This window comes from Mus pahari, chromosome 1, assembly GCF_900095145.1.
Source record: "Mus pahari chromosome 1, PAHARI_EIJ_v1.1, whole genome shotgun sequence".
NCBI lineage: Eukaryota > Metazoa > Chordata > Mammalia > Rodentia > Muridae > Mus > Mus pahari.
This window is the reverse complement of record NC_034590.1, coordinates 135,623,758-135,640,615: the sequence shown is the minus strand read 5'-3', so window position 1 is coordinate 135,640,615 and position 16,858 is coordinate 135,623,758. Positions and strand designations below refer to the sequence as shown.

General features: G+C 45.6%; 1 protein-coding gene across 3 annotated transcripts in view; it reads right to left on the bottom strand.

Moving 5' to 3' along the window:
* Apba1 (amyloid beta precursor protein binding family A member 1) overlaps positions 1-16,858 on the bottom strand; it is a 191,742-nt gene that overhangs the window by 25,421 nt on the left and 149,463 nt on the right. For all 3 annotated transcript variants that reach the window (XM_029541237.1, XM_021201227.2, XM_029541248.1), the window contains exons 3-5: positions 8,970-9,065; positions 5,523-5,562; positions 3,816-3,961 (exon numbers count right to left, since the gene is read on the bottom strand). In XM_029541237.1, coding sequence (XP_029397097.1) covers positions 3,816-3,961; positions 5,523-5,562; positions 8,970-9,065 — 282 coding nt within the window. The remainder of the gene's footprint in view (positions 1-3,815; positions 3,962-5,522; positions 5,563-8,969; positions 9,066-16,858) is intronic.

Sequence of the window (16,858 nt, the reverse complement as noted above, 5' to 3'; positions counted from 1 at the left end):
TTAGGTTACTGGGGGCATGCCCTTGGAGGGGTTATCTGGGCCATGACTCCTTCCTTTCTGGCTACTGAGAAGTGAGCAACCCGCTCTTACCATGTACTTCCTGATGCACTAGGCATACCATGTACTTCCTGATGCACTAGCCATACCATGTACTTCCTGATGCACTAGCCACCACTGGCCCAAAGCAACACAGCCAAGTGCTTGTGAGCTGACACTTGAGGAAGTGTGAGCCCAAGCAGAGGCCTCGTCCTTTGTTTATCTTAGGTATTTGTCCTAGTGGTGGAGGTCACGGTGGTGGAGAGCTGGCTAACAGCCTAAGCCCAGAAAGCCTGAGGGTCAGACTGTGACTCTGCTTTCCTGGTACAGCCCGGCTGGGAGTCAGGGGCAAGATGCATGTTTGTGAGTCTCAGGAGCCTCTCTTCAAAGAACTGAACTTCCTGCTTTCCATCCTCCTGAAAGAGGCTCATTTTAAGATAAGACATGTACACTATGGAGGGGGCCTCAAGGTACAGGCAAGGCTTGTGTGCCACAGATGAAGTGGCTGAATGGAGCCTGACACATGGAATAACTGATAAGCCAGACTCAACGCTAAGGTTGCTATCAGTGCAGTGATCTATGAAGGAGCTGTGAACCATTCCCAGGGATGCACATCCTAATTCCTAACAAATCAATGGCAACTTCAAGTCACAGCTTACTGTGTGTGCTATGGGTAGTTAAGGAGAGGATGGCTCTGAGCTTGAGAGAGAAGTGTTTGCTTTACAAGTGAGGTTGTCACAAGAGCAAAGGACACTCAGAGGCTGCACTGGTAGGTGCAGTGGGAAGCTTGATGAGGAAGCAAGGAGAGGGGTGCGGGGACACCGCAGAGCATCCTGGGGAGCCCGGAGTGACTGGGCAGCTGCAGCCTTAAGATGCTTAATCTTATTTATTTATTCTAGGGACAGGACTTGTGATAGAGTCCAGGCACCTTCCTGTCTTAGCCTCCTGAGCACAGGAATGGCAGCACTGGCTGTAACAGTTAGTCTTGACTGCTGTGGGTGAAAGCTAGTAGATTAGCCTTGCAGCATAGACAAGCGCTCACTCTTGTGGCCTGTCTGCTTTCTGGCTGCCAAGGAGTAAGTAGCTTGGCTTTTTCCCACCTTCCTGCCAAGGTGTTCTTCTCCACCACAGCCGAGAAACAGCGCTTAGCTGACAGTGGGCTCTGCAGCTGTGAACTATAGACAATTCTTCCTCTCCAGCACTTGTCATGGCAACTCACGAAGGGACAGAACACTGGTGCCAGGGGAGGCGCTGTCTTCATGCCACCGGATTACAAGGCTCAGCCACTTTTACAAGCAGTGTGTGGGAAGAGTCTGGAGATGTGTGTTAGCATCCCCAGAATTCTCTCCCCAAGGCTTAAGGGGTACATACTGATGGCAAAAGTTTGGATAATACACTGTGGACAGTAAAAACTGCTCATGGCGTTTCAAATGAAAATGAGGAATTTATTTGGAAACTGGACTCGTGGCCATTTGTGTTAGATTTTGTCCGTATGCCAAGACTTCATGTTAGGTTCTATTTAAATCTAGCAGAGGGAATTTTAAGACAGCCTCCATTCAGGCTATTGCATGGGCACTGATGTCACTCTGGGCTAGATTTACAGTTACAATGGGGAATAGAGGCAGGGTGGAAAGACATGAAAACCTTGCAGGTTGGTTTAAAGTCCAAGAAAAGTTTGAGTTATGGAAGGCATGGTTTCTAAAAAGTAAGTTCCCAGAAGAAGAGAAGTATTCATTACAAGATGCCTTGAAGGCACCTCAGGAACCAGCAAGCTCTCATTCATTGTGGGTTCAGTGATGTGAGAATGTAAGTTGACTTGAAAGGCTTTCCCTGGAAAGGGAAGGCTGCTGGGATGCTCTGAATGCATACAGATGCCTGGGAAATTGTTACCATAGAAATCATTTTGTTGTGCTCAGCTGCCCAGACACTAAGAGGCTCCTGTAGCCATGACCCAAGGGGGTCCAGCTACTGCTTGGGTTGGTGTTGGATACTGGTGTTGTCCATGTGATACTGGTTTGTGGGGAGCCCTGGAGGTATGTGAAAGTATGAGGGTGAAGACAGATGAAATGGAGGTGCCAGCAAAGCAGATGCAAAAACAGGAAATATGAGCCACTAAAGCTCCAGCCTTTGGAGACAAACCTTGTGGGCTATCACTGGTCAAGCTGCAGGGGACGCAGCCCGGAAGGTCACGCTCTGCCACCGCATTCCTCCAGATGCTGGACACAGGGCTACAGGGCTTTGTTAGGTGCTGGGTTTGGGCCTAGCTGTTCAAGTCTGTCCTGTCATTTGTCTACTCTTCCCTTTTGGAACGCTGAGTTTATCCTGAGTCATTACACACTACAAGTGTTTAACCTGCTTTTTCACAGGGGCTCACAGTTGATAGTTTGTCTAGTGTACCAGGGGAGGTGTGGGAGAGTTAATATCCTCACTGTTCTCTTCCCTTGGAGATTAATTATGGCTTGAACAGGTACATTTAGGGTGTTAGCTTGAGAAGAGATGGGCTTCTGATGGTTATTCTTGTCTACTTGATTCTTGGTTGGTCTGAGAGACAGCAAGTAGTGAGGAGAGTACACGGGTGGGTACTGGGCAGGGTGTGTGAAGAGAGGATTGGCATGTGGCTCTTCTGTTTGTCTCAGTGAGGGGAACAATGGGTCTCCCCGTGATTTTCTGCCTCATAGCCAAACACCCATGGGCTACAGCCTCTGAAACCATGAGCTACAGTAAATCTTGCTTCCTTTCAGATGGTTTCTCTCAGGCGTGCACCTCCTTCCCTTCTAACCTCTAGGGTACTCCTGTGGCATCCCATGGCTGACACCCTCTCCTCCTGACGCCTGGTGCCTCTGTTGACTGGTTTATTCCCTCTGAGCAGTTGTGGTTAGGGGTAAGAGACTCACGTTCTCCACTGTTACCCTCCCCCATCATCCTGCATTAGACAGGGCTCAAGGATCCTCTTGTCTCCTCAGATAAAGACCTCTGGCTGCTTCCTCTTGTCCTTTTTCACTCTATATAATCACATCATCATCAGGCTCTATGGTGCCAGAGGAGACGGGCAGAGAAGATTCAGTCTTAACTAGTTGAAACCGGGGGGGGGGATGGGGAAAGGAACTGATGAATCCTAACCTTTCACCTGTCTGGTCCTCTGAGTGTGTTCCACATGCTGAGAGCACGGGGACTTTTGGATAGCATTTGCACAGCCAGCATTCCTGCTACCCTGCTGCGTCTCTACCTCTAGGTGGCATTATGGTGGTGACTCTGGAGTCCTGCATTGACAGACCGATTTTGAGTAGCTCTATCTACTTGTGAATTATTGAGACTAGATGAAATTGGTTCTCAATGTACCCAGTTGGCTTCCTCCTTTACCTCCTGATAAGACTAATGAAAATGGATGGTGACTGTGTTCAAACTAGTTTAAACTAGGATTTGCCTGACTTCTGCAGACTCCCAAATATGATTTAATCAAATAGTTCATTTTACTGGGATCGAGACAGGTTAAATAGAATCTAACAGAGGACTGCTCCAATCAATGGCCTCTAGTTGTCTATGGAGAGCCAGTGCTGGAACTCCACCTTAGAGGCATAAAGAGCAAAGTCCATGGCATATGAATTTACTCTCAAGAGCAACCTGGATAGGGTTTAGATGGAAAGACTTGGGCTTTTAGTTAAGTAGGAATAAGCCCTGCTTCCAACAACTTAGTCCACTCTCTAAGAGCTGTGGGTTGACACTGCCTGCTCAGGTCCCCTCACTCACCCAACCACCTCAGACCACACAGACCCCCTCACCTTGATCCGGCTTACTGCTTCCTGGGCCTGCATCATGCGCACATTTTTGGAGGGAGTTTTGTCTGAGAGTAGCTGAGTGGAACCAAGGTAATTGGCAGCAAAAATAATTCCATCGATCAAGTCTTCAGGGTCGCAAGGTCCAGGAACTGTAACACATAGAGCCACAGTGGTGAATGATGTCATAGGGGGAGTACCACATGCCAACCCCCATGTTCACTGTTTACATATGTGGACTACCTGCTAGTCTAAGACATCTTAGAATCACTTACTATGAGAAATGATGTATTTATTTAAATATGAATCAGAGTCCAATAGTAAAAAAAATGTCTCTTAGCCAGGCCTGTCATCCTAGTTGCTTGGGAGGCTCAGACAGTCTGTTCAAAGTTTGCCTGTTTGGCACTTGCCTGTCCTATGAGGCCTTAGGTGAAACATTGCTCATTCCTCCGACGTATTACTGGGGATTGGAGGATGAGCTCTCTGGCAACAGGGGCTATGTCATACTCGTCTTTGACTTCCATGCCTGTCCCATGTGTCTATAAACTGTGTGTGTTTGCTTGGGTGAATGGCTTAGAGGAACAGAAAGCGGTAATGACGGAAAACACCATTTCCTGACACTTCCCTATTTCCTTTATACCCACTCAAACTTTACACCTCTGTTTGGACTCTGATGGAGGAATCACATTTTACACATGAAGAAAATGGGGTATTTCTTTCCTATAATGGCATCAGACTCCAACATTGTAAGTTGGTAACATCACCACAAAGCCATGGTTCCATGCTGCCAATATTGCTGATAGACCATGATGCTCCTGGTTTCACGTAGAGTTCAATCCCAAGGAAAAATCACATTTTTTTCTGTTCTTACCTCCCAGTCTACTAAGTCAAATCTCCGTTTTAAACAGATGGGCATCTGATTTTAATAACAATCAGCTATGATTCACAGCCTAAATTAAGCATGGCAGCAACTATTATGTATAACAGGTTCACTAAAAACAGACATTTTAATCACAAGTAAAATGTGTATCTTCTTTGACTTGAATGATCATTCTGAGGCAAGTACGATATAACCCACCGTGAAGCCTAAGGTTCTAGAGATGAAATTATTCAAAGTGGAACCAATTTACCTTCCCTCTTGTAGGGCTAGTCTGAAGTGACTTTTCATTTTTTTTTTTTTTTTTTTTTTTTTTTTTAATGGCCAAGCTCACCTTGAGTTGCTCCCCATGAAAAACTCCTGGACAGGGTACAAACTTATTCACTTTATTTATTTTTTTCTTTCAAGAAACTTTCAAGAGTTTCTCTTTGTAGCTCTGGCTGTCCTGAAACTTGCTCTGTAGACCAGCGGGCCTTGAACTTACAGAAATCTGCTTGCCTCTGCCTCCTGGGTGCTGGGATTAAAGGCCTGTGCCACCACTGCCCGGCACCTTACTCACCTTCCAACAACTAGGATTGTGGTCAAAACACAGACCCGGGAGGCTCGTCAGGACCTTCATGACATACCTGGGGCATAGCTTTACTACATGGCTTGCCCACTCCCTCTACCCTTGGACTTTGACGAGAACGAAGGATCCACACAAACTTTCAGTCTAAGATACTCAGGGCTAGCAGGTTTGTGGTCTTTCCCCTGTGTTGTTTCACACCCGGTGCCTACAAATGCTAAAAGATTCCTGAGTGACCCCAGTACTCAATATTTTTCTCTTCAGTTCTTACCTTCAACGTAGGTTGGGAATGAAGCCAAGCTTTTTCTTGACTGTAATTAAGACAAAGAAGTTTCAAAGGGGGCAGAGCACGATTAAATATACATTAGCACAAGTGTCCATGCAACATAAAAAAGACATAGATCACCGGTGGCATTTGTTAACCAGTTATCGACCAGTTTTCATTAGAGAGAATGAAGTGTGGACAAATATATGCATTCACGACTAAGGTTACCTAAGACCCAGAATGGCTCGCTCAAGTTTGAAGTGATCAAAACGCCCCAGAGTTCAGAGGTGCTTACCAGCTTTAAATCAGCAATAAAGACTGTGCTTTACATTTTAAGAATGCACTCAGTGTGGGAAGCTATTCAGTACTAAATTCGCCAATAACATGACTGTGTATTCTGAAAATTAGCACTCCCTGGTGCATTTTCTTTAGGTCCCTGATACAAGGGTAGCTGCTGAAAGGAAGATAAACTCTTACACCTTTTTATCTCCCACTGGTTTATTTAGGTTGAAAATTTTCATTCTGTAAATCATGGATTTGTGTTTCTTTGGAAGAAGAATGAAAGAGCAAATGAAAAACCTCTATTGGTTCTTGATTTTGAAGTGTCAGCTCACATCAGAGGTCAGCCTTAACAGCTCTGCTGGATGGGAGGAGCTGGACATATAGAACCCATCTGGTGTAGAAGTCTATATGCCAGCAAACCAAGAGGCAGGGCTTGCCACAGGCTCCTCTGGAGGCATGCATGCCAGAAACCATTCTGCACGAGAGAAGAACAGGCCACTCATTTCTGTTTCAAAGGTAACAGAGCCTGTAGCTGAGCTGTGTGGGGTATCCAAGGGCAGCTCATGTTCAAAAGGAAGCACCGAAGATGGGCAAAAGGGAGGGTTGGCGTGGCTTAGATTTTCATTTCTGAAGCTTTACCATGGGGGCACATGATCATTCCGATCATTCTGACATATGCTTTTTGGAGACAGACATCTCCTCAGCACACTGACCTGTTAGATGACGGCATGCTCTGGGGTACCTGATGGATTAGATGAGCCGACTATGGGTGAGGACTAGGGTGTCACTCCGACTATGGGTGAGGACAAGGGTGTCACTCTTAACATGCAGAGGATTCTAACATGGCATGTTAACTGTTTGATGCGGAAAACTGGAGCACCTCATCCTTCAGGACAATGACAGGAATCCCACACTAACTGCATGGCAGACCACACGAGGCAGCTTTGGGCAGCCCCTGCAAATGCACTCACTGGGATGAAATGGCATCTCTCACCGAAGAAGTTGGGTCTCTTGGGTCCCAAGGACCAAAGCTCCCAGCTGCTATGCATTTGTGGAAAACTGCACAGTGTATGAGGCTAGGAGACCTCATGCTATGCAGAAGCAGCTAAGTTCTCCACAGGGGTCAAAGGCCTCATTTCCCATCCATCTCCCTGTCCTTGTTCTCAGTGTTCTAGGGTAACAAGAAGTCACTTCATTTCATCCAACCAGATTAGTCTCCAGGTATCTTTAAAAAGCAGATTCGGTTTTCTTGGGCTACTAGGACACTTCTCTGAATGTTAAAGCCTGATTTAGCAGAAGCTACAGAAGAATTACTTTAGAGAGATGATGGTAGGTGACTGGTACAGTCACTCATGCGACATTTGCTAGCTCATGATCAATTTCATTTCTGGGGTAATGCTTAAAAGACAGCTTTGTAAAATGAAAGGATTTCTATTGAATACAATGAATATTTCCATCATTATTTCTAAAGATATGCAGAACCATGGACCAAGCCTTGTAGGAACAGCGAGACTAACCCGTCTACCTTGCTTGCTATAGCCGATGCATAATTGAAAGCTTAATATTCAGACACCCGCTTAGACGTGCCTTCTCCCGTGAGGGCTGAGATGAGCATCAGTCATTCTTAGAAAGCATTAATAAAGTTGCATTAAATACATGAAAACCTAGGCTAGATATGCTGGGGGAACACCTGTAATTCTAGCACTGGGCAGGGAGAGGCAAGAGGATTGTGAGTTCAAGGACAACCTGGGGTACATAGCAACATACCCATTCTCAGATAAAAAACAGAAGAAACTAAAGCTGAGACGTCAAGGTTTTTCAGGGTTACATGAACTCTGTTTAGAGCCCTACAATTCTTCTGAATTCAAACCATGGCTGAACAGTGTAGCCTCGCCTCAGCTACGGTATCCACGTTCTAGATTTCAGAATTCACATGTGAGGACAGTGAAATCACCTCCCAGAACCATTAAAAGGTTCCTCAGAGACACAGCCTATGACTTGCTCAGCCTGGTGCCTGAAATACCGCATACAACCGGCAACTTATACCCTCTGTTAGTGTTGCTGGCCTTGAAGCAGTCACCCTTCCCTCTTCCCCATCCATGTGCTGTGAACAGAGTATCATATTAAATAATGGCAAAAGGGCCCAGCACAAACCAGGACCCTGGCACCCAGGCTCCAGAGGGAGAGTCTGAATAGACCAGGGGACAAAACATATTTCTAGTCTAGTGTTAGCATCACCTGAAGAAAACATTAATAAAAACTATAGCCCTCTCTCATGAATAGCACATATTAAACAATCTGTTACTTGGGTTAAGATAATGCTTTGATTTTCCCAGTTGATTCAAGATAAAACTGTTAGCACAGTAAGGGAGCGTGAGACATACCTCTTCTTCGCATCTCCTCAGGGCTGATGAAGAAGCATCTACTGCTGGACTGACATGTACCCACATACAGTCATGGTGTAGGGAAATAGCCACCTGGTGTGGATCCACGCTAAGTGGTACCCATCATCTTGGGATAGGAGAACACTGGGTCCTAATAGAGGCATGGGCTCTACTCGGAAAAACACCTGCCCCTTTCAAGCCCAGAAATCTTAGCCACATCTTGTCACTTCAGAACTCTGTATTCAGTGTGTCTCCTGTGAGTAGGGCGACTTGTCCTCAGGGGACACCCTACAGCCTCCTTGTTGAGTAGCCCCTCGCCTATGATTAAAATGTAAATGTAAGCTCCCCTCTCCTACTGGCCATGTTTCATGGGCTCTCTGGGCACCAGAGGCTAGTGAATACCCTTGACAATACAGAAGTGGACCATTCCTTCATCACAGAATGTTCTTTTGGAAACGATGCTGGTAGATGGTTTTGAGGTTCAATGTCCAGTGGTGGAACTTCCTGTGATACAAAAGTCCTGTAACCAGCTGCAGATGGCACTGAACACTGGAATGGAAGAGGTATGCCCCAGGATGTGAATTCTCATATTCAACACTGTGGCCTGTGACTACCAAGCTGGACAGATGAACCACGGCATTCACTGACAAACGGCAGGCACACAGCCGAGGAGGAGAAGAAATACTTCTCCTCAGGGTGGTTTCCATCAGGGCGGGCAGAGGAGGAAACAATAAAGCACTATTGGAGTGATGAAAAGCAGGCGAGAGACAGGAAGATGGCGCCTTACCTCTTTGTTTGTGGAAGCTTCTGTGGGGTCGCCGGGATGAAGGGGTATGCTTGATGACTCAGCACCCAGGGGTGAGGAACTGCCAGGAGAAGGAGACTGGAACACAGGAAGAGGGACAGACAGCAGTGAGGATCTGAGGGCCATGGCATCAGGTCACACAGAGCAGAACTGCCCGGACAGGACTGCAGTGGGGAGAAGCCTTTCTGGCAAGAAGAATTACCAACCACACTGAGCAGGCCCAGCCATGCAAGCTTTCAACGCCACCTCTTCAAAGGAGTTTTACAGCTTCAGGACTTTTTCTTCCCTCAGGCTAATATTTTAAAGAAAATACAGACTTACAGTAGGCATCAAACTTAAAGCCTTAAGGGTATTACACAACATGTTAATCTTTTTCTTAGTGAAAGTTAGATACTTAGAATACAAATGTTTGGATGTCACCTGCCCAAGATGACCTAAATGGAAAACTGAAAACTGAAATTACCCGTTGTGTTTTTTCTTGTCTGCTCACAAGTCTGCATGTTGTCTCTCTTAATTCATGGGCCGCTGAAAATTCAACATTCAAACCACACTGTTTGGACCATGTCAGCATAGTTAGAAACCCTCTGTCAAATGACAGGCATGAAAACAAGGCATAGATAAACAGGTCTGGGTAGCATGGTCCCTGTGTTGGTGTGGTGGTGCCTCTGTAGTTGGGCACAGGCAGGTACGAGCCATAAACACAAAACTTGGGTTTGCACATAGAACATAGCTAGTGCCCCATTAAGAATGAGCTGAATGAATGACCACAAAAGCAAGCAATGGGACACATACGAGCCTGGAAACCCACCCCACCCACTCCTGGAGTCTAGGGAGAGGAGGGGCACTTTCAGGTGGGCCTCAGAGATGGTTACCATAGTGATACGCTGGGGGAGAGCAAGGGTGTGGTGCTTCCTGGCTGTGGGTGACAGCTGAGAGCCCACATACACCATAAGAAGAACCATGTAGGGTGTGTTCTCCCAGGATATGTGGAGAAGGGGAGCCAGGAAGGGAAATCCTGGGCAAACGAAAGTAACACCTGCCTTTTTGCAGCTGGCTCTTTTGGGGGAAGTTAAGGCACAGAGATTCAGTAAACCATCTTTGCACAGGAAGGGAGAGGGTTTCATAAACAGCAGGGTGGCAGGGACAGGGCATGCTAACAGACAAGAGAACCTCAGTGGGCATTATCCAAAATTGGGGGAAAACTTTTCCCAAAAGTCCCAGTTATAAAAACTACAGGAACACCAAAAGATGATATAATGAAACACACTATTCAGCTAAGAGGTTATGGGATGCCACTCTCTGGTCATATTATCACTTGATTCTACACAGGGAGATGAGGGCCCAGGTGCCCCTTACATGGTGACACTGAGACATCTTGTCACCACAGTCAAGCCAGGAGGACGGGCTTAGGGTGACAGCAGATATAAAGTGTCCTAGGCCCCTGGCCACATTAAAGCAGCCTTGCATGCCTCTCAAAAGAAGCATGAAGAACTTTCCCGTCCGTGCTCAGGAGAGCTGCTGGTGCTCACTGAGTTAGCACTGTTTGGCCGACTCAAAATTAAGGTGGGAAAGGATGAGAATTTAATGCTGTAAATCTCCCCAGTTTTTCACACTGAAAAAGCTTCTTTTGCTATTTGTGACTTGATTCCTTTCCCCAAAGTAATTTTTCTCTGTCCCAAAGCCTTTAAGGTGTGTGCCGAGTGAGGGAAGCTGGGGCAGTCGGGTTTTCTCGAACTGCGTACTTTCAGGGCCATGGACACCACAGGGAATTACCGAACAGGCGGCCCCATATTTCCCATTTCTTTATTTTCTACTCCAAATGTTCTACAAATAGACTCTTTCCCACCCTGTTGGCACTGGACTGTCCTCCCATGGTGTGGGAAGGCAGGCTATCTGGACAGTGCGCAGGGAGGTGGAACACAGGATAGGGTAGGTGTGGTTAGTGCTGGGTGCCCACCAGGGAGTGCCAGGGAAGAGGAGGACGTGAGTCATTTCCCTGATAACTCATCCCCCTGATGGACTCACCCTGACCTTATCAGGGACCCACTTCTCCCAGGCACCTCTGGCCCATGCACAGGCTCAGATGTTTCCTCCACCCACAGCTTCCCTTCATCTCCTGATACATTCAATGCTCAGTTCTGAAGTATGCCTCCCATGGGGCTGGGATGACAACCACAGCTCATCTCTTCCCTGTGAGACATGCTGTAGTTTATATTAAAACTTGCTTATGTGTGTACCCAATCCCCAAGGGCTCTTGAGCAGTAGGACTCCTGTCTCCATCATCATACGAGAGCCTAGGCTTAGGTCTTGGAAATAGTTAGGTACTTAGCAAAGGGAGGCACGCACAAATGACTGGTTAGACTGCTGCCATCCCACACTGAAAGGAGAAATGGAGCGAGGCTGCCCACTGCCTCCTGGGGGTGTCTTTTAGTAGTCAGTGGTGCGTCCTTCTCTGATGTAGTGTCCTTCTACTTCACTGTGTGGAACATTCATTGCTCATCTTGCGCTCTAGAAATCTATTTTTCCTGTGCGTAGGACTCTAACTTGGGCTCCAGTGAAGTTCTTTGGACGCACAGAGCTACAACTGTGTTAATGCTGACCAAGGCAAGCAGCATGAGCATCTTCAACAGACCCAGCTCTTCCTTACAAGACTGAGGCAAAGGCATTCAAATGCTGGCTTCAGGACCTTCCTGGTGGGTACACTTTTAAAATAAATTAGAAAGTAAAAGGAAATTAGATAATAGGTTATGCTTTCAAAGAGCACCTCAGAGGCAGACTTTGGCCAATGACATATACGAGGAAAAAGGAAGTGTTATAGAGGCAGACGTGTGCTAGAGTCTCCCCATATTCAACTCAGGCAAATGAGACCAAGGGCAAGAAGCAAAAGTGATTAGATAATTCACAAAATGAACACTGGGAAGCTGGCTGTGTGTGCCATAGATGCTAGTACCCATGTGATCATCTTGTGGAGCCAAGGAAGGCCCAGGCCCAGTCTATGGTTCCACATCAGGCCCAGCATCTTTCACTCAGCCTGAGTACACTGGAGGTCTCCTTCATGGGGTGTGGCTGAAGGGGCAGCGTTGTTGTTATTGTTGTTGTTGCTGCTGCAGTCAGTGTTACCAGCCCTGCCCCTGAGGGCAGGAAGACAGTCCTGTCCTCCCCACATCACATAGCACCAAAGCTATGGAAGCTGCCACAGCTGCCTCTGTGGACTCAGGGATGAACTCAGTAGAGTCCCCAGACACATGACCCCTCATAACATAGACACTGCTGACACCAAAGACAAAAAAAAAAAAAAAAAAATGAGAAATGAAAATCAAAGATTGCTTTGGAATCCACTACTGCCAAATTCCAAAGAACCCATCCAACTGATGTCCTTCTTGTATCTCATCTAAACAGAAATATCTCTGCCTATAAAAGCTATTTATAAAATGTGAAGAAACATGTTACTCCAGATGTGCAGACATCATCAAGACTCAAACATGAAAGGGAACATGGTGCTTGCAAGGAAAAATAACTATCCAGAAATGGACCCGTACAAACTAGAACTATAAAATGCCCCCAAACAGACAGACACACAAGCAACAACAACAACACAACCACAAAAAACTAAGCGGAAACCCCAAGGAAACCCAGAGAGACATGAACAGGATCCATGGTACAAGGAAACGAGAAAAGCAACTCAGGATGTGAATGAGGAGCTCACCAAGGACAAAGGACAGAAAAGAACCAACAGGAAAGCTCGGGAGTGAACGCTTAAGTCGGTGATGCGACAGATATGTGGGAAGCGCCATAGCAGGCAGAAGAAGACATTTCAGACTGTGAGGACGACTCCTCTCAGAAGTCACTCAGTCAGACAAAAACTTTAAAACATCGTACAAGAATGAGGAAGCTCTAGGAAACACATGGGAAATGGTTGGGTTAAAATACCCTTGCATCATGGGAACTGCATAAAGCTCTCAAATCTTTAGAGACACATAGACATCCAGATTCTGGAAGCTCAAAGGACAACAGATCCAACCAAAACAGACCCGCACCAAAGCATATTAGAGTCAAAATGACAAGAACACACAACAAAGAATCTTAAAATAGCAAGAGAAGGGGGCTGCAGAGATGGCTCAGTGGTGAGAACACTGACTGCTCTTCCTGAGGTCCTGAGTTCAACTCCCAGCAACCACAGGGTGGCTCACAACCATCTGTAATGGGATCCGATGCCCTCTTCTGGTGTGTCTGAAGATAGCAACAGTGTACTCACATACATAAAACAACAACAAAGAATCTTTTAAAAAGTAGCAAAAGAAGAGTCACATGTAAGGGACGGTCCCTCAGACTCACAGTAGGTTGCGTCACAGAAACTTTACCACTGACTACAAGAGAATGGGATGATACATTCAAAATAATGGGAGGAGAAACCCTTGCCCCAAGAACTACACCCAGAAACATCACCCAGAAAATTACAGAGAGGACAGATCACCTGAAGACCAGTGTTATGAGAAGTACTTAAGGGTCCCTACTGTGAAAACAAAGGGTAGTTACTGCTATGTCAACATCTGAGCACACACAGAGCTAACTAGAAAGAGAGGTGCACCACACACAGACAGACTTAAACCTCAGCAGCACAGGAAGGTTTTATGATACGAAGGGGAACACAATTAAAAAGCCAGCCCTGTGCAGTTAACAGAACAGCAGAAGTCTGTGACTGTCAGGAGCAACCTTGAATGTAGATGGATTATATTCCCCAATCAACATGGAGTAGGTGAATGGGTTAAAAAGAAAGACTATACACTTATTAAAGTAAACTCACTTCTCCAGTGGCGAATCATGAGTCTAAAAGTGAAATCTTAGAAAATAATACACCACACACATGGAATAATTGATCAAGCAGGAATAACTATAACGATATTTGATAAAGCAGAATTTAAATAAAATATGCAGAAAGAGGCAAAGAATGTCATTCTATGTCGATAAAAGTTTACAGGGATGCAAAAGCTGTAAACATACATACCAAATACAGGGTCGAGTCAGATGTTCTTCAGTAGACAAGGAAATGTTATATACAGTGTGTTTATACAGTGGGATATTACTGAGCTGTAAAAAGAACATGGATAGAGCCGGAAATGGTTGCGTTAAGTAAAATGGACAAATACTACATGTTCTTAACTCATTTTTGGAAATCAATGATGCCAATGTCAAGAAGAATGGAATGGATCTCTGGCTACTAGAGGCAGACAAGGACACAGGAGGAAGGTGACAGGAAGTTTTCAGTAGGAGTGAAGGAGTCACTGTTCTTCTGGAGTTAGGTAGGTAGGTGTGAGTCAACACACACAGACCATAACCCATTGACAAGGTGGATGAGGTAACCATGGGCTAATAGTCCATAACACATATACACAGTGAATCAACACACAGAGACTATAACCCATTGACAAGGTGGATGAGGTAACCATGTATGAGGTAACTATGGGCTAACAGTCCATTACTCATACACACGGTGAGTATGAGGTAGAGGTAACTATGGGTTAACAGTACCCCCAACACTTAATAATTAATGGTTGGAGAGATGCAAATGTATATTACCCTATTTTGATTACTACATTGTTTATATGTATTAAATTACCACAATGTGACCCCCCAAAATACACAAAATAATAATAGCCCAACAAAGTGTGTAAATGATATGCAAGAGTCAGATAGTGATGATCCCAAGAAGATGGTGGGTGCCATTAAATAGAAACCCTCATCCAAGCATGCTCGCTGCCCCTGCTTGGATGGGAAGGGCTATAAAGAACACACCCCTGGAGATTTTTGTAAAATTACAGAATATGGTTGTTTACTTCCAAAATTCTATTCTACACTTTTCATTTAAATTTAGAATGAAAAAAAAAAAGAAGTGTTAAGATTTGCTAGGTAGCTAACTAGAAATTAGCAGACTCGAAGGTCGTGGGAATGAGTACCAAGATTGTTCCTCCTAAAGATTAATGACACCATAAGGAAGAAGGAAGGGCACTGTCCAGGCCACTACAGCAAAGGCTGCCTCCCTAGTGCATGACAGGTTTATAGTTTTCTTAAATGTTTAATTTTTTGTTGTTGTTGTTACATGGTGGTATTTGAAGTAAAAAAAAAAAAAAAGTTGGACTTCTTCTTTTTTTTTTTTTTTTCCACTAAAATGTATGATGGTACAAGCCTGTAATTCCAGCATGTGGGAGGCAGAGGCAGGCCAGCTCTTTGTGAGTGCAGGGCCAGCTTGTTCTAAACAGTAAGTTCCAGGCCATGGAGGGCTACACAGTAAGATCTTATCTCACACAAAATAAAACAAGCAATAAAACACACAGGGGGTCTGACCTGACTTAGACCTGGCTCTGGGTGAAGATGTAAATGGTCTGAAAGATTACAGTGACATTCTTTTTTTTTTTTTTGGTTTTTTTCAAGACAGGGTTTCTCTGTATAGCCCTGGCTGTCCTGGAACTCACTTTGTAGACCAGGCTGGCCTCGAACTCAGAAATTAATCCGCCTGCCTCTGCCTCCCAAGTGCTGGGATTAAAGGCGTGCGCTACCATCGCCTGGCCTACAGAGACATTCTTGTTCCTTCTCTTAGGAGTTAATCTAAGTATGTCTGTCGATCACCTGGACAGGAAAATTCCCCTCAGAAAAGCTCCATGAAACTCTGTGATACACGGTGCACCAGAAGGTACGTAAGTTGGGAGGAGTAACTATGCCCTAACGAGGCACCTCCTTACACAGCCTCTGGCAGCTGCTTGAGTTCTACCCAAACCCTGTCTTTTCCTTCTTCTTGAGCCATGACACAAGCTTTCCTGTCTTGACCCTCCACGTGTTCTCATTTTCCATCTGGAGATTCTCCCATACCCTGGATGACAGAGCTGCTTGCAGGCCGACAACTGCTGAGCTTGTTTGCCTTCTTGGCCTCGAACTCAGAAAGCATGTATTTCTCTCTCTCTCTCTCTCTCTCTCTCTCTCTCTCTCTCTCTCTCTCTCTCTCTCTCTCTCTCTCACCCATCTCCCTCTTCCTGGCAGCTGCCAAGAGCTCCAGTTTGCCTGATTTGTTTTTTCTTAAACGTCAATAAAATTGTCCCTGAGTTTCCTTACTAGCTCTTAAAAAAAAAAAGTTACCTGTGAAATAAAGAAGCTGCAAATGGGACCCCATGTTCCCCACATATAAATGTGTCCCTACAGTCAGACACTGGAAACTTGACCCGAAACTTCCCGGGGTTAATGGCAAGACCTTTATAAGATGACCGGTTCTTTGAGATGTTTCAGCTGCTGCTGGATAAGGCAGGTAAACACAGAACGCTAAGCATAAATGGGAGGGCCATCGGGAAATGCTGGCAGTTAGAAGTCCCCCGGAGTCTCAGAACGAGACTGAAGAACAGAGGCATGCATTAACTATGAAAAGGGGTGTCCTAGTTAGCTTTAGCCGTGTGTCACCTTCCATAGCCCAGTGTCATCCGAGGGAGTACCAACTAGGGGTCTGCATCAGTCAGACTGGCCTTTCTTGATTGCTGATTAATGTAGGACTGCCTATCCCACTTTGGATATTACCAGCCCTGGACAGAGGCTTCTGGGCTGTGTGAGACAGACAGATGGACAGAAGTAAGCGGCATTTCTCTGTCTTCAGATCCAGTTTCAGCCCTGACTTCCCTCACTGATGGAGGGGGACCTGGAAGCATTTTATAAAATAACCTCATTATTGCCCAAATTACTTGGACCATGCTGTTTGTCATAGCAACAGAAATCAAACCCAAATAGACATGATTTCAACTTCTTCTGCGCATGCTCGTCTTCCGCCATGCTATCAAATGGCACATAGGCCCTTGGTAGGCGTCATGAGGGAAAGCAAATAAAAATGAGTTTTA